This window comes from Hylobates moloch, unplaced genomic scaffold, assembly GCF_009828535.3.
Source record: "Hylobates moloch isolate HMO894 unplaced genomic scaffold, HMol_V3 SCAFFOLD_23, whole genome shotgun sequence".
Taxonomy (NCBI): Eukaryota; Metazoa; Chordata; class Mammalia; order Primates; family Hylobatidae; genus Hylobates; species Hylobates moloch.
The window spans coordinates 29,748,237-29,774,627 of record NW_026652298.1 but is presented as its reverse complement, the minus strand read 5'-3'; the positions used below and the strand labels follow the sequence as shown (position 1 = coordinate 29,774,627).

At 50.5% G+C, this 26,391-nt stretch overlaps 1 protein-coding gene across 1 annotated transcript in view; it reads left to right on the top strand.

Moving 5' to 3' along the window:
- Window positions 1-26,391, top strand: part of SNX29 (sorting nexin 29) — a 593,868-nt gene that overhangs the window by 534,549 nt on the left and 32,928 nt on the right. The window contains exon 20 of the mRNA XM_032145365.2: window positions 15,309-15,448. Coding sequence (XP_032001256.1) covers window positions 15,309-15,448 — 140 coding nt within the window. The remainder of the gene's footprint in view (window positions 1-15,308; window positions 15,449-26,391) is intronic.

Here is a 26,391-nt window from a genome sequence, read left to right as displayed (position 1 = left end):
GCACCGGGCATGCCATCTGTCAGCCCAGCGAGCCCCTCAGCTGGTCCAGGGCCCACACCACCCAAGCAATTGCTTAGAGGGCTGGGGAGGCATGGGGAGCGGATCCCAGGGAAGACTGAAATGTAGAGTGTCTGAGGGCACTGGGAATTCCTGGTTGGAATTCCACAGCTCAGTCTTGGCTTCTGAAATTATTGGCCTTGGGAGCTCTTTCAGGGCAGAACATGTGAGAACCCCACATGCTGTCTTTGTGTCCCATGGAGGGGGGTCCTGGCAGTAAACAGGTATGGGCAAGAAAATATCTTTCCTTTTTGTTTTTTCTCTTTGGACCTAGATACAAAAATGTGAGTGAAACCAAGGGTGTAGTGGCTTACACCTGTAATCTCAGCACTTTGGGAGGTCAAGGTGGGAGGATCGCTTGAGCCCAGGAGTTTGAGACCAACCTGAGCAACACAGTGAGAGCTTGCCTCTCAAAATCCATGAACCAGTGAATAAGTAGATCCACCCCTCCATTCCGCCACATGAGTGAATGCTGTTCCCAGCTCCTGGTATGCTGTCCTCACTGGTCACTCTAAAGCCCTGTATTTATTCCCTCTTGTCCCTGTTCTCCCTGCCACAGGCAGCTGCTCCAATAGCCTCAGCATGTATCTGTACATTTGTTTCCTTCCAGAGTATGTTGGGTCATTGCATGTATTTTTCATTTACTTCCATGTCGTTGTGCTGTAGTCCTCACTCTTTGGCTTGGTTCGCCCGGTGCCATGTTGCAGCTCCAGCCATGTGGCGGTACGTACCTGCCCTCTGCCTCTGGGACTGTTGATTCTGTTTTTGGAGTGTGCACTGGCGACATCTCCTTTGATGTAGCCCATACGGCCCAGGATGAGAATTCCTGTGGGAGAGATCCTCCAGGTGGAATTACAGGGTCATGTATTCTACTGTGTTTAATTTCACGAAATATTGATAGATTGCTCCAAAATATGGTGGTTTTACTGAGGGGTGTGTGCCTTGTGCTGAAGATGGATACAGGGATGAGGTGGACCCTGGAGAGTCTTGCAGCAGATGGGAGAGACTCAGGGACATCTCAACAGATGAGGCCAAACTGCATAAGGAAGAGGCTGGGTGTGGTGGTTCAGGCCTATAAAACCAGCATTTTGGGAGGCTGAGGCGGGTGGATCACTTGAGGTCAGGAGTTCGAGACCAGTGTGATCAACATGGCGAAACCCTGTCTCTACTAAAAAGACAAAAATTAGGTGGGCATTATGGCGCAGGCCTTTAGTCCCAGCTACTTAGGAGGCTGAGGCAGGAGAATCGCTGGAACCCGGGAGGCAGAGGTTGCAGTGAGCCAAGATGGCACCACTGCACTCCAGCCTGGATGACAGAGTGAGACTCTGTCTCAAAAAAAAAAAAAAAAAGCAAGCATGAGCTAGCCTTTTTCCTCCTCTCCTCCCCCACCCCCCAGCTGTCCAGCCTGCAGTTTGCCTTGGCTGCAAAGTCAAAAACAAAGGAAAAATAGGCTTTAGCTGCAGTAGAGCCCACAGCTTTCCTGCCATGGCGATCATTTGTTGTGTCCTGCCGAAGGCCCAGTCTGTGCCAAGCACCATGGAGGGTAGAAGAGTCATCACAGGTGGGCTCCTGCCTGTGGGGAGACAGGCTGCCATATCCAGCCCTTCTTGAGCAAAAGCACTGCCCCACAGAGTCTCACTCTGTCGCCCAGGCTGGAATGCAGTGGTGCCATTTCAGCTCACTGCAACCTCTGCCTCCCGGGTTCAAGGCTGGGGTTCTGTTGAGACATAAGGATGAGATTTCATCCAACCAAAAATATTTCTCACTGCGCCAGGAGGAAAGTCTTTAGAACTCTGGTATTTTGGTTCACCCTGTGTGAACTGCAGGACTAGTTCATTTTTTTATTTCTGTTTTTAGCGAAGCCGCAGGTCTCCTGTGGTCGTGAATGCATGGGTCTTAAGAGGCAGGACAGCGTCATACTGCTGAGCTCAGGTGCGGAACTCAGGCGGACGTGGCTCTGAGCTCAGCTGGGTCACCTTGGAGAAGCCACTGAATCTCTTGGAGTCTCAGTTTATTCCTTTGCCAAATGGGGATATTACTGTCTATTTCCCAAAGCTGTTGCAGGGGTATGCTGAGACAGTGGAAGCAAACACTTCACATCGTGCTTGGCGTGTAGGAAGCTGGTGATAAAGGTCCTATTATTGTTATGAGCAACACGTGTGAGGAGAATGTAACTGGGCCTTCTGCTCCGTGTGGAGCCCTTGTTCCTTTTCTGAAATGGAGACATGCTTTCCTTCCTGTGTTTGCAGTTAAGTTTTGATTTGGACACATCGTCATTGTAGATGTGGGATCAGGTTTTATTTTGTGTTCTAACATTTAGCATGGTTTAATGATACCGTGTGAATGCTGTGGGGTAGTCTCCGGGCTCTTTCATGGGTATTCTCCTCTTGAGCTGCTCAGGGATTGGCGCTATGATCTGTCATCCCACCCTCCCCTGCAACCTTAGGGTAAGATCTCGAAAGCACTGGGGCTGAGCTCAAAGCCTCGGGCTCTCCCACAGCCTCCTATGGGACTTGAGAACTTGGGAGTTTGTTCTAGGTGGGCCAGGAAGCCACTGGACGGCGTTGGGCAGGGCAGAGGAAGTGGTCGGGCCGCATAGAAGCGACTCGGTTCACAGTAGCTGTGAGCGTTCATTGAGGGGTGTGTGCCTTATGCTGGGCACTGAAGATGGATACAGCCATGAGGAGGACCCTGGAGGGCCTTGCAGCGGATGGGGGAGAGTCAGGGATGTCTCAACAGATGAGGCCAAACTGCAGCTGGTTCTGGCTTCATGGTACAGGCAGCAACCAGCTGTCCCCCAGGGGATGTAGGGAGGCATTTGCGTTGGACCCTAAGATTAAGTTTGGGGTGTGAGCATCTCTTTGGTGGTATGAAAGTGCCCAGGGAGTGGAGCCGTGCCAGGTGAGAGGGTGCGGCTGGAGAGGCAGGTGGGAGCTGGATGGTGAGGGCCCTTGAGTGCTTTGCAGGGAGCTTGAATCTCCCTGTCACTGTTTACGTCCATCATGGAAGGCCCAGGGAAGACAGACAGACAGACAGATAGATGAATAGATCGATAGATCGATAGATGATAGATAGAAGATAGATAGATAGATAGATAGATAGATAGATAGATAGAGAGAGAGAGAGAGATGTTTTTGGTTTTTGAGACAGAGTCTCACTCTGTTGCCCAGGCTGGAGTGCAGTGGCGCGATCTCAGCTCACTGCAGCCTTGACCTCCCATGCTCAAGTGATCTTTCTACCTGCCATGGGGTCGTTTCGGAGTTTGCCATTGCTTCTTCACTTGACTGGCCCCTTCTTATCCGTGGGACTCATGAGCAGTACTTGAGGGAGGCGGGCATCCCATGGACACGCAGGTGTTTGATGGATTCTCTCTATCATGGGCGCCTAACGGAGACTGGAGTACGTGCATGAACCATAGACCGTTCGTGCCTTCAGGGATAACTAGGTGCTATTCGCCTCTACTCACAGGGCCTGGCACAGAAGGGAAGTCGAAGAGATGTGTGCTTAGATGGAGAACTGAATCCGATCCCACGGATTCAATCAATGCCTGGGGAGCGAGGGCGCGATGGCCTCTGCAGGGCGAGGCCTGTTTCCTCCCCTCCTCCCTCCTTCCCAGTCCATCACCAAAGCGCTTGCTTGGGAAGTGGTGGCAGAGCGGAGTTGCTGGGGTGAAAGAGTCGATAGGGCCTTGCGTCCCTCGTCCCCACAGAGGCCCGTGGCCCTGGCCTCCAAGGCAGTGTGTCTGCAGAGGCTTATGGGAGGAGAGTCCCACCAAGGGTGCCTTTGACATGCATCCCGCCCTGTGCTCCCCTTTCTCGGTTCTCTCCTCTCCTCTCTGACCCTGCCCTGCCTCATCCTCCCTTCCTCTGACCTCCTCTCCCCTCCCTCCCATACCTTTCCTCCTTCTCCCTTGCCCTGCCCTACTGTGCCTGCCTTTCCCCTGCCCTGCTTTGTTTTTTCCCCTCGTCTCCCCTCCCCTTCCTAGTGCTCCCTCCCCAGCCCTCCTGCTCTGCCCTCCTCGCCCCTTCTCTGCCTTCCCCTGCCTGCCCTGCCCTGAGCTGCTCTGCTGTCTTCTTCTCAGCCTTCCTCTGCCCTGCCCTGCTCTCCTCTTCCCTCCCCTCTACTCACTTCTCTTTCCTCCTCTCCTCTTCCCTGCCCTGCCTTCCTCTGCTCTCTCCTTCCCTTCCCTGCCCTTGCAAAGCGCCTTCAGATAAAGATCTAATCCCTCCCCTCTTCCGTCGATGCCTGGTACATTCCAGGTGGTGATCACCTAGAAAAAGGCCTGGTGAACAAGCTGCAGGACCTGTTCCAGCCTCTCAGCCAGGCCCTTGCCCCGCTGGTCGGCCCAGATGGGAGCCTCAGGACCTTGTTCGTGAATATTTGGGGCCAAGTCCCAGTATAAAGAGTAGATCACGTTTCTTTTCTAAATCTGCAATTATATTATTTTCCCCAGGTTAATCAGGGGAGGCCACTTCGTGAAGCTTTGCTAACAGCGCCCAGTCAGCAGCTGATAAAAGGAGCTCTGTGACATTTGGGAAGCCACTGCTATGAGGGCCACCATGCCCGACTATTTGTTGCTCTCAGATGTCTCTGTCGAGAGGTTTTAAGTGGCAATTACAGGAATTTCTCTCGTCAGCTTCCCAATTAGCAACCGCCCAATGGGTCCCCAGAAACAACTGCTTGGGCCTGGGTGCTGGGAGCCCAGGCGCCCCCCGTTATAAAGCAGAGTTCACAGGTTGGCATGGATTTGCCGTGGATTGTGGCTTGCTCCCTGCATCCCAGGGTGGCTGGATTGGGCCTGCGGTTTAGATGAGCTCCACACCTCCCAACTGGCTAATGCTTGAAAGAAGAAAGGCAGATTTTCAATGCTCCAGGGATAAAACAGAGTGGCTTTTTAAAATTGAAGCCTCAGAGCTGTTTCCAGTCTCATAGAAACAATAGCTGATTCTCACTCTCTGGCTTATAATGCCTGTCACTTCTTGGGTAAAGTCCAGATCCTCTCATGTGGCTTCCTAGGGCTGCCCCAGCTCCCCCTACCTCAGGCCCCTCTGCTCCTGAATCTTGTGGTCCCCCTAAGCTACTGTCTTTGGCATCTTCAGGCTCCTCCCTGCCCTGGAGCTGCCTTTCTCTCCCACTGTTGTAGAGCAGAGTGGATATAAGGGCACTGGCTCAGGAATAAGGCCTCTTGGGGCCAATTCTTGTCTCCATCCCCCGCTCCCCCTGCCCAAGGGGTTGTGGACCTGGCTGCCTCTGAGTCTCAGCTTCCTTCTTCTGAAATGGGAACGTGCAAAAGCCCCTCTTGGGTAGGCGCGGTGGCTCACGCCTGTCATCCCAGCACTTTGGGGGGCCAAGACGAGCGGATCACTTGAGGCCAGGAGTTCGAGACCAGCCTGGCCAACGTGGTGAAACCCCGTCTGTAGTAAAAAGAGAAAGATTAGCTGGGCATGGTGGCGGGCACCTGTAATCCCTCCTACTCGGGAGGCTGAGGCAGGAGAATCACTTGAACCGGGGAGGTAGAGGTTGCAGTGAGCCGAGATTGTGCCACTGCACTCCAGCCTGGACAACAGAGCGAAACTACGAAAAAAAGAAAAAAAAAAAGAAGAAGAAAAGAAAGCCCTCTCTCAGTAGCCTGCTGAGAATAAATGAAATGATGTGTAAACATAGGTGTGCGTAGCCCAGTGCCTGGCAGACAAAGCGTTCCAAAAATCTTGCTAGTAACGGCTCCTCCTGCTGCTGCTGCTAATAGTGACGATGGTCATTATTATGTCACACAGTCCTGTGGGAGGGCTCCCTGACCCCCATTCAGATCAGGCACCGTTGCCCCATTCTTCCCCACGGAAGACCTTGTGTAGCTCTTCATCAAGCGTGTGTCGTGGCTTTGTCACACTGTTTTGTAATGATTGCTTTGCATTTCTTTTCCAGCTGACTGTAAGTTCCACGAAGGCAGGATCCACAGGTCTCATTTATCTTTTTATTGGAAGTGCCTGGCTCACGGTAGGCCCCCAAAGAATGCATGCTGAATGAATCAACAAACGAATATATGTGACTGGAGAGCTGAATGAGCAAATGAATGATTGCAACCTCTCCGCAAGTCACCCCTGAAATAGATCAGTCAGCTCTGAAGTAGAACTGAAACCCATTCGCTTCTCCTTGCCTTCCTGGCCGGCAGCGTCTCCTGCCTGGATGATTGCAGCGGCATCCTTGCTGGCCTCTCTGCTTCCTGCATTGCCTCCTCTGAATCTTCAGGTCTCACCTCTGAAGTCACCTGCTCCCAGGTGCCTTCCTGTCCTAGCCACCCAAGCCAAGTCCATCTATGTCCCAGCACTCGTTATGATGTATTCATGTATGTGCTTGTTGGCTCTACTGGATCTAAGCTCTGGAGGGCAGGGTCCACATCTGTTTGCCAATATGTTCCTTCAAGGCGTGGTGCTTTGGACATATGCAGGCATGTGGCAGATAGTCACTGAGTGAAGCATGCAGGAAGCAGGACAATTAACGCGGGTGCCGGTAACCAGCATGGGCATAAATCTGTAACTCGATGGCACACCATGAGTTAACTTCTCATTCGTGTCACAGTCCACTGCAGATCAGGCGGCCCCTCCTTTCTCCATGTGTGGGCTGCATGCTCCCAGAGAAAGGGGAAGGGGAAGCAGGAGATGGGAGGATGGCAGGGAATTTCCTTTATTCGGCTAGGCCTGGATGTGGCCTGCCCCAACTCCCATTACCTTACATTAAGCATAAGTCAGCCTATGGCTCTCGTCGAATTGCAAGGCATGCTGGGAAGCGCAGTCTGTCTTTGTGCCCAGAAAGAAGAAATGGGGTTGGTGAGCCAGTCTCATCAGAATGGGTATGAGACCAGATGTGGTGGCTCACACCTGTCATCCCAGCACTCTAGGAGGCTGAGGAGGGAGGATTGCTTAAGCCCAGGAGTTCAAGACCTGCCTGGGCAACATAGCGAGACCCCGTCTGTACAAAAACTTCAAAAATTAGCCAGACATGGTGGTGTGCAGCTGTAGTCCCAGCTGCTCTGGAGGCTGAGGCAGGAGGATTGCTTGAGCCTGGGAGGTCAGGGCTGCAGTGAGCCATGATTGTAGCACTGCACTTCAGTCTTGGCAACAGAGAGATATCCCGTCTCAGAAAAAAAAAAAAAAAAAAGGTGCAGGATGGAATCTCATAGCTAGCAGGCCTTGTTGCTGGAGTCCTTGGTAGTCTAGTCAACATTCTAGAATTCTCTAGCCAGTGACAAGTTGCAACATCAGCTGACTCCAAAGCAGATATCTCTTAAGGGGGCTGAGCTGCCTGCTACTCCCAAGAGACCAGACCTTTTTATTTTACAGAATACTTTGATGTTCCTTGATAAAAAGAACTTTGGAAATGCAGAATCACCTCTGTCTGTCCCGTAGCTCACACGAGGTGCGGCTCCTGGGGAGCAGGACACGCGTTGCAAAGACGCACTTGTCAGAAATGAGCCAGGAGAACAAAATTCGGGGAAATACATGGGGCGGGGTCTGAGCATTGGTTCCCGGAGCCTCATCGTCTTGTTCACAGCAGTCCATCGTTTTTAAAATAGCTATTCTTCATTTGATGATATCTTTATCTTCTTGAAGCTCAAAATAAAATTAACCTTTTCTGTAGGGAAGAAAAATATCCCTATTAAAATCGTCTTGAGTGTTCTTTTTGAAAGCGAGGCCCAACTCCCAGTGCCGTCTATGAATAGCTCTCAGGCATCATTGAGGATGGTGCTACGATAGGAATGCTGCACAGAGTGACAGCAGGGCCACGGACAGGCGGCGAGGACTCATTAGGCAGGCCCCAGAGGAGTCTGGCAGGTTCCGCGCGCTGGGCTTGCGTCCAGTCCTGTGACTTCTCATCTGAAATTTGGCTGCCGCCCTAGGAGCCCAACCAGAAAACTCACAGATCCCTCATGGCCCTTTAAGAGCTGGACACTTCTCAGGGGGTCAGGGCCCTTGCTGGATGCCCTGTCTTCTCCTGGGAGCCCCATGTGACAGATGGGGCCACTGAAGGGCTAGTTCCCCGTCTTCACTCACTTGCTCTCTGGTGTTCGGCTCTCTTTGGAATCAGGGAGCTGGCTTCCAGGCCAGTCTGTCCACTCTGCTACCAGGGATCTTTGTTCTCTCTCTCTGGACTTTGGCAGCAGCCTCCAGGTCATTCTTCCTGTGGCCTGCCTGGCCTTCCCTGATTTTATCCCCAACAGGTATTTGTTCTCTCAACCAATGTGTATGGAGCCTCTTGGGATCTCCAGGCACTGTGTTAGGCTCCGGCGATAAAACGATGAAGCAGACAGATAAGGTCCCTGCCTTGGTGGAATTACCGTCTAGCAAGGGAGGTGGGGGATCGAGCGAGAGGCCTGCAGTGAAGGAATGAGACTATCCCAGGAAGCAATGAATGCTTTGAAGAAAGAGACTGAGGACTGGATCAGAGAGGGCCTGGGCGACCTCCACTGTATGTCCTGAGAGGTCTCTCGGAGGAGGTGGCACAGGAGCAAAGACCAAAATGGCAAGTTCTTCTGGGACGTCCCAGACAGACACGGGAGGCATCAGGAGACTGTGTGCTGGACATGAGAATAAACTTGGGGCTGCTAACATATTACAGTGTTGGTGAGGGTCGGGGTGGGAGGTGCTGGGGAGAAGGTGACATGAAGAGAGGTTAGGAAGGCATGCTGGGGCCACACGGCAAGGTTCCCATGAGCCACGCTAGTTTAGTTGTGTGTGCTGGGAGGTGGACAGAGTGCATGGGAGCCGTGGAAGAATTCCAATAGCAGAGGGTCGTGATGGAGTTTTGAGAGCTCTCTCTGCCTAAGCTGCCTACACCCTACTGTTCTCAAGCATTCCTTCTCAGTGTTTATCAGATCATCGACCTCATGCCTGCCACCTCCCGCTGGCTTTGTTCCCTGGTCTCCGTGGCTCTGCATGGTTTTACTGCTGCTGACACTGTAGTCTTACACCTCTGGAGCCGCTAAACCCAGCCAGACGGGCTGCCTCCTGTTCCAGCAAGCCAAGGTCCTTCTGCCTGGGCGTTTCTTCTTTGCGTTTGCTGTTCTTTCCACTTGGCATGCCCTTCCCCCACCCTCAGGGCACCACCTTGACCATCCGATGGCCACACGCCTTTCCTCCAGGAGCCAGCTAAAGCATCAGCTTCAGGAGCTGCTTCCTTGGAGTGAAACGCTCTCTCCAGCCCTCCTGCAAATGTAGATATTCCTCCCTGCGAGCTTCCCTGAGCACCTGTGGGTTCCATTGCAGCACTTGCCCCAGCCTGTCCCTACCCCCTCCTGCACATTTAAACTCCTCGAGGAAAAGGATCCCAGCTCAACATCTGTGGATCATCAGCAGCTGTCACAGGCCTGGAGGGCCATGTCGGCTACCAGGTGCTGAGCCTGGGTTATCACCAATGGGGCAGGAGCTACCCCATCGCTATCTTGCAGATGAGAAACGGAGATTGCAGGGGATTTTGCTGCATTCCCACAGAGCCGGTAAATGGTACCGCAGGTCTCTGACAGCCTCGGGGAATGTCACCTTGTGATGTGAAGTAGATGCAGTGTAGCCTGTGGGATGCATTTCTAGGGCCTCGGCTGGTCATACTGCCTGTACAAGGGGTATAAATCAGGGCTTGCGAATGCACTGGCCCACGGAGGCCGCCAGGCAGGGGAGCAGGCTGGGCAGAGTGACGGCGCTATGTGGTCCGCTAATTAAGCACTCCCGGCTTAGCCCCTGCCCACTAGCAGGGCTGCTCATTATTTAAAGGGAAGCCAGAAATCTGGGTTTTATGCAGAAATCTCCTGGTTTTAATGTTTCGAAACATTGCTCAGGCCATACAAAACATACCTGTGGGTCACATTTAGTCTGTGGACCTCTGAGCAGCTTGTGGTGAAAACGGTGGCATCGCGTCCCCCAAAAGGTCAGAACCCAGGTGATCCCAGAGGGAATCCAGTCTGAAGAGTGTTGCGTTGAAGCTATTAAAGAATGGATAAAGAGGTGCACTGTAACTCCTCTTTTAAAATTCCAGAAGCAGCAGGCACATTTGAACACTCAAACGTTTAAACACAGGCTAGGTCTTAGATAACACCAACGAGTCATCATTAATGTTGTTAGAGGTGATTATGCCATTGTGCTTAAATGGGAAAATGTTGTTAATTTTTCAGAAATACACACTGAAGTATTTAGGAGTAAAATGGCATGAGTATAATTTACCTTAAAACACCTTAGCGAAAAGGTAAAAATGATGACACAAATATGGAAAAGAGTTAAGACTTTGTAGACAAAGTATTGTGGAGATTCATTAAAATTTGCGCTGCTTTTTGTCTTATTTAAAATTTTTCAGCGAGCCATGATGGCTCACACCCGTAATTCCAGCACTTTGGGAGGCCGAGGCAGGTGGTTCACCTGAGGTCAGGAGTTCGAGACCAGCCTGGCCGACATGGTGAAACCCTGTCTCTATTAAAAATACAAAAATTAGCCAGGCGTGGTGGTGTGCCCCTGTAGTCTCAGCTACTTGGGAGGCTGAGGGAAGAGAATCTCTTGAACCAGGGATTGCACCACTGCACTCCAGCCTGGGCGACAGAGCGAGACTGTGTCCCCCCTGCAAAAAAAAAAAAAAAAAAAAATCAGAATAAAAAAGTAAGAAAATAAAACACAGTCACAGGCAAGAATATAGCCGTCCATGAATTATTTTGGGATCTTCCACACCCCTCAGGTCACATTCTACCGAGTCCTGTCCTGCGATTCAGGCCAACATGTCTGCACCTCTAGGGTCAGAATGAGACCTGAGGGAAAAGTGCCCAGGGCGGAGGATGAGTGAGGCAGCCCTGCCTGCCCCTGCACCCAGGTGTCAGGCTTCCTCCTCTTCACACAGCAGATGGCTTCTCATCAAGCCAGTCTGGAAGTAGAATTTCAAAGAACTGAACCCCGCTTTGGGGAAGCCTGGTGTAGAGGAACCCGTGGGCTTTTCTTTGGAAGGTTGAAAGTTGTCTTCTGTACTGGGGGAGGCTGTCCCTGCTGCCTGAGGGAAGGCCCTGCTCAGCCACCTCCTAGTCTTGATCCTTTGTGCAAGTTCCTTAACTTTCTGAAATTCAGTGACCAGCCTTGGCTGTGCTGTAGGGATACAGGGCAGGGAAAGCTCTGAGAACGGAGCGTGAGTGAAGATGTCACAGACCTCAATGGATAAACAAAATATGGTTTATATACACCATGGAATACTGTCAGCCATAAAAAAGGAACGAAATCATGTCTTTTGCAGCAACTCGGATGAGGCCAGAGGCCATTATTCTAAGTGAAGTAACTGAGGAATGGAAAACCAAATCCCATGTGTTCTCACTGATAAGCGGGAGCGAAGCTATGGGCATGCAAATACATACAGAGTGATATAATGGACTTTGGGGACTCAGGCGTGGGGGAGGTTGGGAAGTGCCCACTGCTCAGGTGAAGGGGGCACTACAGTTTCTGAATTCACCACTAAAGAACTGGTTCAAGGCTGGGTGCAGTCGCTGACGCCTGTAATCCCAGTACTTTGGGAGGCTGAGGTGGGCGGATCACTTGAAGTCAGGACTTTGAGACCAGTTGTCACTACTAAAAATACAAAAAGTAGCCGGACATGGTTATGTGTGTGCCTGTAATTCCAGGTACTTGGGAGGCTGAGGTAGGAGGATTGCTTGAAGCTGGGAGGCGGAGGTTGCAGTAAGCCGAGATCGCCCCACTGCACTCCACCTTGGGCAACAGAGTGAGACACCGTCTCAAAAACAAAAACAAAAAACTCGTTCTGTAACCAGAAATCACCTGTACCCCCGAAAATTATTGAAATGAAAAAATCAGATTTTTTTTTTTTTTGAATTCCACTTGCAGCCATATTGGACATTCTTAGAGGAGAAGCTGGCTTAGGTTTCCAGGGAGCAGCTATTGTGAGGAGTGAGCACTTGGGAGGGAGTTGGGATTCCTCCAGGCGCCTCTGGGACCTGGGTGAGAGAGGCCGATTAGACTCATGGATGGACTTCTCTAACCTTCATTTTGGGGGTAGGGGGTTCACCTTCCTTGGGCTCTGTAGCACCACCCCACATACAGCAGGAAGAACCATCTCTGTCTCTCCTCATTGCTGTAGAATGTTTTGAGCATTTCCCTTCCAAAAAAAGAAAAATCTTCACAAATTCTTGCCGGGCTGATGAGCTCCTTTCTTGTCTTCCTGTAGCAGAGTCTATCAAGCTGCCTTGAGGGTTTCTTGTGCAGATTAAAAACTAGGCTTCATGAGGTCCGTTGGGCACTAGCTGGGCATCTTAACCACCTTCCCAAGGAAAAGCATCTCATTATTTAATGGCGGGTTGAAACTCGGCGACCGAGGAGCAGAACCAGCATTCATACTGGATGAGCAGAGGCTCCAGCTTGGGTTGGAGGACGCTGGGACAACCTTGTCTAAATGTTTTCTCTCATCTGCATATAGCCCCCCTCCTGCCAGGCTGTGAGGTGTTAGCCACCCGCTGGACTGATGGTGACACTGGAGTGGCTCTCAGTAGTGTTTGAGAGCTGCCACCCGTCTGGAGGAAGGTCCCCCACTGAGACTGCTCATTGGAGGTGGCTTTGGACAAGAAGACTTTGTTGTGACTTTGAAGTGGCCCCGAAGGGTCCCTGCTGGCACAGATGCTCCACGCTTCCATCTCCCACCTGGTGCTTGCAAGAGAAAATGGGGGGATGCCCACTGAAATTGGAAGTTCAGATAAACCAATAATTTTGTAGTATAAGTGTATCGCAAATACTGCATGGAAAGGTTTCCTTGTATAGAACATACTTTTTGCTGAAAAATTGTTCATTGTTTATTTGAAGTTCAAATTTCACTGGGTGCCGTGTATTCTCAGTCGCTCAATCTGCCAACCCTGGCTCAAAGGTGCCTCTTAAGAAAGAGTCTTCTTGACATGCTCTGGGCCTTGGCAGGGCTTTGTGGGAACTCTTCTCTTCTTTTTATTCTGATGTTGATTTTTGATTTGTTTTTATTTTTTAGAGTCAGTGATATGGTTTGGATCCGTGTTCCTACCGAAATCTCCTGTCGAATTGTAATCTGCAGTGTTGGAGGTGGGGCCTGGTGGGAGGTGATTGGATGGTGGGGGTGGATTTCCTCCTTGCTGTTCTCGTGACAGTGAGTTCTCGTGAGATCTGGTTGTTTAAAAGTATGTGGCACCTCCCACTTCACTCTCTTCCTCCTGCTCCAGCCACGTAAGACGTGCCTGCGTCCCCTTTGCCTTCCACCGTGATTGTAAGTTTCTGAGGCCTCCCCCACCATGTTTCCTGTACAGCCTGTGAAACCATGAGCCAGTTAAACTTCTTTTCTTTATAAATTACCCAGTCTCAGGTAGTTCTTTATAGCAGTGTGAGAATGGACTAATATAGTCAGGGTCTAACTGTCTCCCAGGCTGGAATGTGGTGGTGTGATCATAGCGCACCGTGCACTCTACCTCTCGGGCTTAAGCAATCCTCCTGCTGCAGCCACCCACGTAGCTGGGACTACAGGTGTACACCACCACACCCGGCTACTTTTTTCAATTTTTTATAGAGATTGGGCCTTGTTTTGTTACCGAGGGTGGTCTCAGACTCCTGGGCTCAAGCGATCCTCCTGCCTCAGCCTCCTAAGGTGCTGGGATTACAGGCGTGAGGCGCCACACCTGGCCTGTGGGAGCTGTTCACTGGGGACCAGGGCACGTGATGCTAGGCGGTTTCTCTAGGTGCTGACAGATTGTGAGTGAGCCCCTACCTTGTGCCAGCTCTGTGCCTGCACAGGGAGAGCAGAGATGAGTGCCCCGCCCGATCTATGGGGCCTCCTGGGCGAGGTACCGAGGCCCGCTGCAGACTGCAGTTGCCTCATCTGTTACGTGCCGTCGTCATAGAACGTTCCTACTCATGTTCTGTGAGGTTGGAATGACCCCGTTCCTCCACTGCCTTGTCTCAGCTCTTTGTTTCTTCACCTTGCGTGGTCTTCAGTCCAGAAGGAGCGTGACTGTCTCAGAGAAAGTCTTTCCTGGCCCTGACGCTCACTGTCCAGGGTGTCTCTGTTACAAGCCAGGGGCTATTAGCACAGATGCACGGAGCAGGACTGGCTATGGAATGTGTGGGGCCCAGGCCAACGTGACGGTGTGGAGCCCGTGGTTCCAAATTAATGAGAATGTCAAGGTGGGCAGCAGCTCACCACGCAGTACCAGTGTGGACCCTCTGTGACAGCTTGGGTTGGCACTAAGCAAGCTGGCCCTGCCCACAAACACCAAGCAGACACGGGTGGGGTGGGTTCTGCAGGATGAGTGAAGGAGTTCTGGATCACAGAGCCCCTGATCACTGAGTGGTGGAAGCTACTCAGACCTGGGGCCGTGTGCCTGCCTTCTGGGGCCACGCTGCACAGCCCAGCCTGGTATGGCCCTATAGGCGGGGCCATGCTACCGTGCATCCTAGGTGTTTTTTTTTTTTTTGTGAGATGGAGTTTCGCTCTTGTTGCCCAGGCCGGAGTGCAATGGCGCCATCTTGGCTCACCATAACCTCTGCTTCCTGGGCTCAAGCGATTCTCCTGCCTCAGCCGAGTAGCTGGGATTACAGGAATGCACCACTACGCCCGGCTAATTTTGTATTTTTAGTAGAGAGACATGGGGTTTCTCCATGTTGGTTAGGCTGGTCTCAAACTCCCAACCTCAGGTGATCCGCCCGCCTTGCCATCGTGGCCCGCACATGGTAGTTTTTCAAGAGAATACGGAAATTGTTTATTAATAAAATCTCTGTCTTAATCAGTGGCAGTTGTTTTGTATTTTGAGAAACTCCCCAAAGGCAAAATTAAGCCCGTGCTCTGGAGTGGCATTTGGTGTGCTTGATCATTACCCACTGACCTGTGTGGTCACTGGATTGATCTGTGTCTCCCTCGCTGGCCTGTGAACTCCACGAAGGCCACAGCAATGCATTCATTGTTCTACCCCGACCCCCAGCACCACATTTGGCACATTTTGGTGCCCCATAAATAATCGTCCCATTTGAATAGGAACACACCAGATAGAGGTCTTGGACCTGCTTTTCCTCCACTTAATAATAGTATCGTGAGCATCTTTCTCGTTATTACATGTGATACGACATGTAAGGGCTTAGGGACCATTCATACGAGATAGTTGCTCAATCAGTGTGGGCTGCCTGGATGGCGCTGATGGGTGATCGCCTGTTCTATGGGGTCGTTTCTGACCAGGTGAGGAAGACATACCTGAGCGAAGATGTTTTGTCTTTCCTCAGGATGCCAAGTTTGTGGAGGAACGAAGAAAGCAGCTCCAGAATTACCTGCGCAGCGTCATGAACAAAGTCATCCAGATGGTCCCCGAGTTCGCCGCCAGCCCCAAGAAGGAGACCCTCATCCAGCTGATGCCCTTCTTCGTGTAAGTACCGCTCCCACGGGCACGCGCCGCCAGCCCTGCCAGCACTTCTTTCTCGGTCGTTTTGGAAGGTCAGGGAGCACAGTGGCTGCCCGTGATGCCCTGACTGCCACGGGACCCAGGCGAACTCCAGGGGCTGTTCCGGGTGCCCAGATGGAGGCTGGGCCTCAGTGCTTTGGAGCTTCTAAAGGGATGGGAAGAGAGCAGGCCTGCAGATGAGCATTGTTGACTTGAGGCTCACAAATAAACTTGGGCTCTGTGATTTTGTACTTTCACACATTTCGATCAGGGAAAGATTCATTTTCTGTACAGCCGATGGGTGCTGCAAAACTGAAACAAATTGTGTCAGTTTTTCTCAAGCTTGGGTAATGAACCCAAGGAAAAGTTCTCCCAGACTCCTACCAGTATTGACTTAAATTATTTTTATATGAGTTTTACTTAAAAATGAATATTAATATTATTTAAATGCCTTCTTCTCTCTTGAAAAAAGTAGGAAAAAAAAAAAAAAAAGGAGTGTACATATTATGCACTTAGAAAATCATTATGCTTCAGGCCGGGCAGGGTGACTGATGCCTGTAATCCCAGCACTTTGGGAGGCCGAGGCGGGTAGATCACCTGAGGTCGAGAGTTTTGAGAGCAGCCTGGCCAACATGGTGAAATCTTGTCTCTACTAAAAATACAGAAATTAGCCGGGTGTGCCAAAATTAGCTGGGCATGGTGGTCGGGCGCCTGTAGTCCCAGCTACTTGGGAGGCTGAGGCAGGAGAATCACTTGAACCTAGGAGGCAGAGGTTGCAGTGAGCTGAGATCATGCTGCTGCACTCCAGCCTGGGCAACAGAGCAAGACTCTATCTCAAAAAAAAAAAAAAGAAAAGAAAATCGTTACACTTCAAAATTGTCAATTAACGCAACGGATGCTGCTGTTTTCAAGAAAGCTAACCTTGGCTCGAAATGTCATGCATTGACTTCTTTTCACCTGCCACATGCCAGGCGTGCGATTTCATCCACCTCTTTGCCTTGGTCCCATCGCTGGGAAAAATCAGGCCGTCCTTTTGACGTCACTGCCTTGCCACTGATTAGTCCACTCTGTTGTCATAACCTGGGAATGCTGACATTTACATCCTTGGAATTAGGGGAAGCAAAACCATCAAGCCCGACTTGGTTTTTGTAGTGTTCGGATGCTATAGAATGTAATTCTATTATTTCTAAAATCTTACCGTGATAGAAACACAAAAGGTAAAAATCCATAGAGAAGTTCTGTGGGATTGGGACTCATTCGAGAAGCACTGTTGTGGGTCGGTGTGGTTTGTATGATTTGCTGGGGCAAAATAAGAGTTTCATGTCACTGTAGCTCTTTAACGGTGGTTCTAATGGTGATGCTGGGTTCAAAAGAGAGGGTGCATTTCTGCTCCCCTCTGTGGGGTGCACCTTTGGGAGCCGGTTTCTGTGGGGTGCGCTCCTGTCTGTGGGGTGTGCCGAGCAGCACCATCCAGATAGACGTGAGCAGCTGCCCGTCTTCCCTGCCTAGGCCCTTTGAAACTGTCTCTAAGATGGTTACTGAGATTTTCTAATTGTTCTGGGGTTTTTGTTTTTGTGAGAAGACATCATAGTATCGTGCTGCCTGTGATAAGAGGTGCCTTTTTGTCCTGAATAGAAAACAGTATCTAGAACGCTTTGTTTTTCTTTTCTCTTTTTATTTGTAATGCCAGGGCCTTGATCTCAGTGTTTGGAAATGGCTGCGATAGTTCACGTGGGGAGTTCTCATTCTCTTTGAGGCATCCCCATGGCCCAGGGTGCATGGGGGAGTTACCCTCTTGCACAGTCATCGCGCATCGGCTGAATTCCCTGGTGAAAACTGAGTTAGCGAGTTGTTCCTAAGATACTCCTGATGCTGAGAGTGTGAGCAGGAGGCGCTGCCCCATACGCAAGTCAGTGTCCCCTACCCCCTGTGGGGCTCCACAGCCCAGGCATCTCCAGTGCAGTGTTTCCCAAACATTTGCGTGCCGAATTGGAAAAACTGTATGTTAATGCGAGCCTCTCGGCGTGATGTGAATATCAGCCATGCTGGTTGCCATCAGTCAGCACGGAGAGAGAAACCTTTTGTGCCTAATTAGCACGCAGAACACAAGGTTCGATTTATGGACTTTTCAAAACAAGAATTTCAATGGAAGACTGTGGCAAATGACACAGAGTTGACACTGGAATTTTGACTACATGTTGGTCTAGACCCCAGTTGAAATTAAACAGCTCTTTTAATAACAGCTCTTTGGCTTCCCTCACTGTTCCCAGTCACACTGCCCCCTTTTTCTTCTTCTTCCTTTTTGAGCAGGATAGGATTACAGGTCGGAATGTACAGATTTTCATTTTGGGGTAATGATGGATGAGCCACAGCGAAGCCTTCCCATTGCTGACGAATCTCCATGTGATCGTGTCCTGTGTCCATGTGCTGCCCATAGAAAGCAGCGAGACTGCTGTCTCAGCTGGAAAGCTGAGCCTGAGAGATTTCTGGTTAAAAAAAAAAAAAAAAAAAAATCTCCTGGCTAAGGAAATAAACCCCGAAAGCATAATTATTCTTATAAATCTTGACAGATTTTCTCCTTGGTTCTTCCAAATGTTGATTTAGGATTCGAAAAGTCCATTTGAGTTACTGAACGTAACTGGATTGTTCACTAAAGAGAGGGCCCCCCATTTTCCTGTGTATGCCAGCTTTGCGTTTCACAGCACCTATCTCATCTCGTCTTCTGGAGAGCCAGTGAAATCTATTTCATAGTGATGAGGAAAGTGAGGCGCAAAGGGGTGACCTGGCTGGTCCCGGGGTCGTCACCCAGCACATGGAGATCCTAGGGTGTTTCTGTGGCACCATAGCCCATGTTTTTGGGATGGAGGTGGGAAGCCTGCAGCCTGCAGACTGAGCCTGATTCTCCAACTTATTTTATTTAGCCAGTATAGTGGGGTTTGGTTTTGTTATTTATTTTTCTTCTTCTTCTTCTTTTTTTTTTTTTTTTTTTTTTTTTTTTTTTTTTTCTTCTTCTTCTTCTTTTTTTTTTTTTTTTTTTTTTTTTTTTTAGAGAAAGTCTTGCTCTGTTGCCCAGGCTAGAGTCCAGTGGTGCGATCTCGGCTCACTACAAGCTGTGCCTCCCGCATTTATGCCATTCTCCTGCCTCAGCCTCCCTTGTAGGTGGGACTACAGGCGCCTGCCAGCACGCCCAGCTAATTTTTTTTTTATTTTTAGTAGAGACGAGATTGCACTGTGTTAGCCAGGATGGTCTCAGTCTCCTGACCCCGTGATCCCCCCGCCTCGGCCTCCCAAACTGCTGGGATTACAGGTGTGAGCCACCGCACCCAGCCTGTTATTTTTCTTAATTCAAGTACTTGCCAAAATCAAAAAATTAGAAGGTGTCAGATAAAAAAATCCAGACATCAGGCTTCTTTTTTTTGAGACAAGTTCTCGCTCTGTTGCCCAGGCTGGAGTGCAGTGGCACAATCTTGGCTCATTGCAACCTCTACCTCCTGGGTTCAAGTGATTGTACCGCCTCAGCCTCTGAATAGCTGAGATGACAGGCATGTGTCACCACAGTCAGCTAATTTTTGTGTTTTTTATAGTAGAGATGGGGTTTTGCCATGTTGGCCAGGCTGGTCTCGAACTTCTGACCTAAGGTGATCCACCTACCTCAGCCTCGCAAAGTGCTGCAATTACAGGTGTGAGCCACCACGCCCAGCCTAGCTGCTCTTGAAAAATCCGAAGAATTGGTCACAGCCCCATTTCCCCACTGTCCCACACTTGGGTGCCCCATGTCCACCGAACCCCCATCTCCTGTTGTCTCCTGGGCACTGAGCCAGCATCCCCTCCATGTTGTTTGCCTGGTTATGTCATACACTTGGGTGGATCGCTTGCCTGCATGACCACGTGGCTCTGGAGTTTGCAGTCCTGGCTCTTCCCCGCTCCTCCCACGGCCCCTCCATTTGAATGTGCGGACATCCACGTTACTCACGATGCATTTGGTTTGCACACTGTGTCCCTCTGTGTTGTATGAAGAGGGCCACTCGTCAGCTTCAGGAATGGTGGTCCCATTCCGGTTTGGGAATTGAGAAGGTGGGCAGGAAAGATGAAAACCAGTGGGTAGAAATTGCTTCCGTTTTTCCTCACAAATATTACTTAAAACTTTTGGTCTAGTATTAGATGGGACCTGCTTTTACACACACTCTTCCGTTTTTTAATTCCATTTGACGTGTGCATATTTCACTGTGTTCTGTAAGAGGCATCATGACTTCTAAGTAATCTGCCATCTGCACAAATCTGAGTTGAAGAATCGGCAGGTTGAGTTTTTCCTCCCAGTCTCTCTGCCTCCCGTTGCCTCCCTTGCTTATGCCAGCTCAGAATTGGAAAGTAGGTCGGTGGGAAGTGGGGCATTTCTTTTGTATTTTGAACTCTGTATATCAGTGTGGCCCGGGGCCGGGGGCACCAGAGTCTACTCCCCAAGACAAGGAACAGATGAGTACCAGCCTCCCAACGCCCACATCTTTTGGAAGCCCCGTGCTGTGTTTGTCGTCTGACATTTGGGGAAATGGTGGTTACTGAGAGACATGACACTTTGCAGATGGCAGAGATCCCCGGGGAGATGTGAGGTACCATTTGTGGAGGGAGGCTCGGACTCCGAGAATTCGCTCAGTGAAACTGGACCGCAAATCGGTGACAGCTTCAGTGATTTGCTGTGCTGTCGTTTAGCACATTGTTAAAATGGCTTTCTGCAGAGTAATTAACTTTGGGAAATACATTATGTTCTGCTGCTCCTTGAGGAGAGAGAAAGTTAGGGGGCTGGAAGGTGGCAGAGTAATGTAGGTCACAGCACAAATTCCCAACTGGATTTTCAGCAGAAAACCCAGTGTGGGTTTCCCCCACCCCCGCCCCCATTTGCTGCTGCATTCTCTCTTAGGATTGTGAAATATATCCATTTTTTGCTGAAATATGAGTTGCCTTGTTCTCCCAGTGAGCCGGTTACGTTTAGCTCAGCGATGCCGTGCCCTGACCTGTGCACTGCCAGGGGTCACTTGAACCTAAGCTGCTTTGCAAGTCACTGGTAACAGGAAGTAGCAACTTTTGACTTCCCTTGTTTTGTGGACTGGTCAGAACCTTCCAGACTCCACAGTCCTCAGCATTGCCCAGTTGACAGGAAGGAGTGGTGATGTCGTGCCAGAGATCTCAAACCTGTGGGCCTGCTGGTTAGGTGTGTGCCCAATAAAATGTCCACGCACATGACTTTCCATGGGTGAGCGTGTCCCAGTTCGGCAACCTTCCAACTACTCCCTCTTGCTTTTCCCCTTGGCCTCCTCTGCTGACTTACATTAGCCGCCTGGCCCTCTAAGGCAGGTGAGTTTGAGACCCCTGGTAGCCACATGGAAAGTGTGGTGTTGATTTCAGAGTCGCTGATAGTCTTCCGCTCTTCCACTAAGGAGGAAAGTGGTCTTTTAGAAGCTTTTAGAACAGCGCATCACACATAGTAAGCCTCGTATGTGTGTCGCTGTTTCTACCAAGAGAAAGGGAGCCTCGGGGAAGGAGATTGTGGGGAGCAGATATTGTAGGGAAAGTGATGAACTTCTAGTGTGGAAAAACCCTAAAACAACACTACAGAAAGAAGATGAGGAAGTAAACAGCACCCACCCCATGCACACCTACTCTTGCACTCACTGTCAAGTCTCTTCTATAACTTTGCAGAAATCATCAATACTTATGTCAGTCATATAGAAACTCCACTGTTCTGAAATTTGCCTTTTTTTTTTTTTTTTGGAACAGTTTCGCTCTTGTCGCCCAGGCCAGAGTGCAGTGGCGCAATCTCAGCTCACTGCAATTTCCGCCTTCCGGGTTCAGGTGATTCTCCTACCTCAGCTTTCCGAGTAGCTGGAATTACAAGTACCCGCTACAACGCCCAGCTAATGTTTGTATTTTTAGTAGAGACGGGGTTTCTTCATGTTGGCCAGGCTGGTCTCAAACTCCTGACCTCAAGTGATTCTCCCACCTCGGCCTCCCAGAGTGCTGGGATTACAGGCGTGAGCCACCTGCCTGGCCACCTTTCTTAATAAAACTGGGTCAGTCCTTCTGAAAGCTAATAGTATCTATTGTAATGGCTGTTTCATAATTTATTTCACCATTCCTCTACTTGAACAGTGAAGAGGTTTCCAGAGTTTTCTCCCTCAGACTGTAGTGTGGAACATCTCAATGGATACATATTTTGGCAGGCAGAGCTACAGGTTTGATGTCTAGAAGCCATTCTGGCTTAGAGGGTGTGTGCATTTTAAATGTTTCCCAACATCACTAAAGGCCACCCTCTTATACCAATTTGAGATGCAGGGTTTGATCTGGATCGAAGGGGAAGCCACTCTTTCCAGGTGTGCAGAACAGCTGCAAGGAGCGGGGAGCTGCAAGTCATCGCTATGGCTGCAGAACAGGGCACTTGGTCCTGTGGTCAGGGCGCACTGGGACCTGGGATGGAGGTCTCGGTCTCTGGGGGCTGGAGCCCTTGCAGGTGTGTCAGCTCAGGGCTGTGCTCTCCAAAGAGCACGCCAGGACTGGGTATAGTGGATGGATTGGGAGATGGGCTAGGGTGCCCTCGTCATGTTGCAGACAGAAGGCGGGGAAGGCGTGACCCAGATGGCCAAGAGGGAAGGGGGACATGGGTTTGGAAGGCCCTACCAAGAGGGGACGTGGGACCCCACTGTTTCAAGTGTGCAGCACCATCTGCCCCATGGTCCTCATGGCAAGGGGGCAACAGTGGCATTGCCCCTCTCTGGGATGAGGACAGTGAGACTTGAGTACGTGGCTAGGCTGCCCGCTGGGGCAATGGAAGGGGAGCAGCAGAAGATGCGGAGTTTTTGAGGCTGAATATGTGGGTGCAGAGAGGTCAAGGGGACAAGGAGGGGAAGCCCACTTGGGAGCAGCTGTGATGAAAAGGAAGCATTGGGGTCAGAAACTGGTCTACGTGCATCCTGAAGGCAGGTCCGGAGCCAGGCGAGAGCAGAGTAAACGTGTCCTAGGATGGCCGCCTCTGAGCTGGCTTCAGATGGCAGTTTCTCCCAGGCATGCCTCAGGAAATGTATGTCTTCTCCCATCTCACATCACAAGAAAAACCAGTGAAGAGATTGGAGAAGTGTGCTATAACCGTCCTGCTGAAAATTAAGGTGTAGCAATCATAGTTTGCAGGAATCCACAGCGATAGAGCAGAGGCAGGAGCAGGAGGTGTCACTACACGGAGCTGCAGCTCTGGGTCGCCTTTTGCAGGAACCAGGACAGGAACATGTGCGAGAGACCTGGTCACGATCTCATTAGTCAGGATTGCCTTGCACTGATGCCATGTTCTAACTGTGCGTTCTTGGCTCTGTCTACTGCAAACAATGAATCATTCTTGCAAATAAATACTAATATGTTTATGTGAATTGCATACGTTCTGTGAGTGGCATTCCAAGAAGTAACAAGTTTGGGAAGCACAATACGTCCTTAAATTGGCATTCTGGACACTAGACTCTGTAGTGTCATGAGCCTTGCTAGCAGGGGCCCATGTTGCGTGCTTCTTTCAGCAGCACCCAACAGTGTTCAGTTGTGTTTCCCAGCGTTTGTGTATTCATTCTAGGCTATCGCGTTTTCCAAATCCTACTAAACTCAATATTATTAAGCAAACAGTTTTAGATTTCTCTGATAATGGATAAGTAGTGGGAAGGGTGTTAACTAATAGTTTAACTTACGATTTGGAGAATTCCTAAGAACTTGCAGGAATTCTGAGTTCACCATCTCGAATCCCAGTCTCTCTCAGGAATTGGGAAACGTTCTTTGGGATGCGATTTCTTGATATAGAACATGGAATTGGCTGATGTATGGGGGATCGCAGAGGTGACGAAGTTGGGGTCAGGTGCCCAGGGAAAGAGAGGGCAGGAAGAGGTGTTGGCCTCGGGTGGAAACTGGGGACAGGGCAGGAGCCTGGAGCCCGTGGGGCAGAGGCAGGGGGAGGTGCGAAAGCCGAAGAGAGCGTGGTCAGCCTAGCGAGGGGAGCCAGTATCTCCCAGAGAAGGCTTCCCTTGTGTGAGAGAGCTGCAGAATCAACACCTAGCCCCAGAGCGTTAAGAATAGCAGGCTGTCCTCCTCTGCTGCCAAGTTGGCTGCGGACCCAGGGAGCAGGTGGTGCCCCTCGTCTGTGGGGAGAGTGCCACCCACAAGTCATCATCAAGGGCAGCAAGGGGAAACGATGGTGCCTTTGCACGCCACAGCCCACATCACACCTCCTGGAGGGACAGGTTGAACTCGACAGCTCTGCTGAGAAACGCGGCCGCCTTTGCCAGGCAGGGCCTCTCTCTGAACAAACTGGATTCTGGAACCGGCAGCCATCTGAGGCCACAGAGGACACTTTGCTGCCGTTTTGCCCGAAGGGCAGCTGATTCTCCTGTGGAGTGGTTTGCAGAATACGTAGCAGCTGCCTGGAAAGTCAGCCGTAATCACTGTTTGTGGGCTGGTACCCGTGGCCCTGTGGGTCTTGGGATAGCTTAGATGCTAAGAGGCTGTTTGAGTTCATGGAGTCTTTGGCCCCTTTTCTGATGTGTTGATGCATATTTGCACACCACAGGAGGTGACACACGAATGTTGCACCTCCTGCCCCCAGCAGTGGGGCTCTTGGACAGACTTGTCACATCAGAGAGCAGCTCCTGTCAGCCACTGCAGCCTTTTGTCCTCATTTCTTACTTTCTTAGCCTTATCAACCAGGCATATTATTTGGAGGGAGGAGACACCCCGCCACCTGGACTGACACACAGAATTGGGGCCTTGGTTGTGTGATGTTCCAGCATCAACAGGCACCCCAAATTTACCTCTGTCAACTGGCATCCCATAGCAAACTAAGGTGCCTGTAGGTCTGGGTGGGTCATATAAGTGAATTAAGCCATTGAGTTGTTAGCAGGGAGTGGTGTGGAGTGCAGCTCATAGGCTCCATGTAAAGGGATTAGCCACTCCTCACCTGGCTGATTCCTGTTATATAGGACTGCAGCTAGCTAGATAAAAGTCCTTGAGCTTCTCAAGAGGTGGCACAAATGCACATCTTGATATAAAATCTGATGTTTAAGTTGGTTGGAAACTCCTTTGTTCCCATCTGTGGACCACATGGCGTCCACTGTACCTCAAGAGCCTTCCAGGGCAAAAGGAGACTTTGATGCATAAATCTATTTAATGTGTAAAGAGTGCACGATGAGTGTGGCAGGGCATCCCAGGGGATCACGGTGACGAGGTGCTAACCAGGAGAGCTCCAACACCAGGCCTCAGGGCAGTGCCGCCCCTGTGGTTCTGATCGAGGTCCTCCTAATAGTTTGGGCTCCATGAGAAAAAGAGTCCAGTGGAATAATCCTCAGGCTAGAGATGTCTGCTCAGTGCCCAAGCACCACCGATACACCTGCCCTCTTCCTCCGTGTGGAATGTGTGTTCCCAAAGAGGGCCTCTGTGCCCAGCCAAATGTCCTGCTCTTCCGAGAGGAGTCGTGCACTTCTCACAGCTTCTCTATGGCAGCTCCTTTTGCTGCTTCTCCTGTGTAGCCAGTGGGCACAGTTGGTTACCTGTAGAAGGAACACAGCCAGTCATGAGAGAGGCTTTGGTTTTTGTTTTCGGGGCTTGTTTTGCTTTTAGCAGCTCACCAAGAATCGTGAGTCTTTGGAGGGCAGTTGTGTCACTTTAGGGAAACTGGTCACAGGTGATTAGGGTTGAAAAGGAAGTCTGGTATTCTCATCTGTTAAATTCAAAAAGCAAATTCACTTCATGGGTAAAATTCACCTGAAGGAGTTCCCTGCAGACGGGCTGTCAGGGGACCTTTGATTCTGCTTTTCTTGCCCTTGCCACTCCCCCGTGACTCACTGCCCCCTGTCCTACTAAACCCAAGTGGGTTTCCTTATGCTTCTACTCCTCTGGTTTTTAACTAAGGACAATCTTGCCTTACTCCCCAGTTCCAGGGACAGCTAGGAGTGAATGCAGACATTTTTGATTGTCCCAACCATGGGGGACAGTGCCACCAGAATCTAGTGGGTAGATGCAAGGGATGTACTGAGCATCCTACACCTCATGGGTCAGCCTCCTCCCTGCGCAACAGAGTTATCTGACCCAAACATCAACAGTGTCGAGGTTGAGAAACCCAGACCTGGCCTGAGAAGTTGGCTCGTTGGGCCTTATAAAACCAGTTACAACTCACTGGGACTGCACTGTCAAGAAAAGGAGAGAGGGAGGAGAAACATATGTTTAGCACCTGCCAGGGTCCAGGTAGTAGGCCAGGAGCTTTTCATGTCTATTTTTTTGAGACACAGTCTCACTTTGTCATCCAGGCTGGAGTGCAGTGGTGCAACCTCAGCTCACTGCAACCTCTGCCTCCCAGGCCCAAGTGACTTTCATGCTTCAGCTTCCTACATAGCTGGGATTAAGGCATGTGCCACCATGCCCACCTAATTTTTGTATTTTTACTAGAGATGGAGTTTCATTGTGTTGGCCAGGCTGGTTTTGAACTCCTGGCCTGAAGCGATTCACTCACCTTGGCCTCTCAAAGTGCTGGGATTACAGGCATGAGCCAGTGTGCCCAGCCAGCTTTTCATTTATTAAGAAATTCACATATCCTTCCTTTGAGGTTGGTGTCACTGTCCCTTTTTTCCAGATGAGGAAACTGAGCCTGATAGAGTGAAGTGGGTAAACCATAGTCTCACAGCTGGGACATGGTGGCATGGGGAGTGTGAGCTGGGTGTACACGATTGGCAAGCCTCTACCCTTTGTCACTGTCACACTGAAAAGGAAGCACTTAAAGAGCACTCCTGAATATCTTCAGGGCTGGGGCTTCGCAGGTCCTGCATTTTAACTGTGGGTCCTCTGTTCCCCTCGCAAACGAAGGCACGCTTGGTCACACTCATCTTCCACCACTTTGTGTCTCCTCTGGAGGTCCTCTG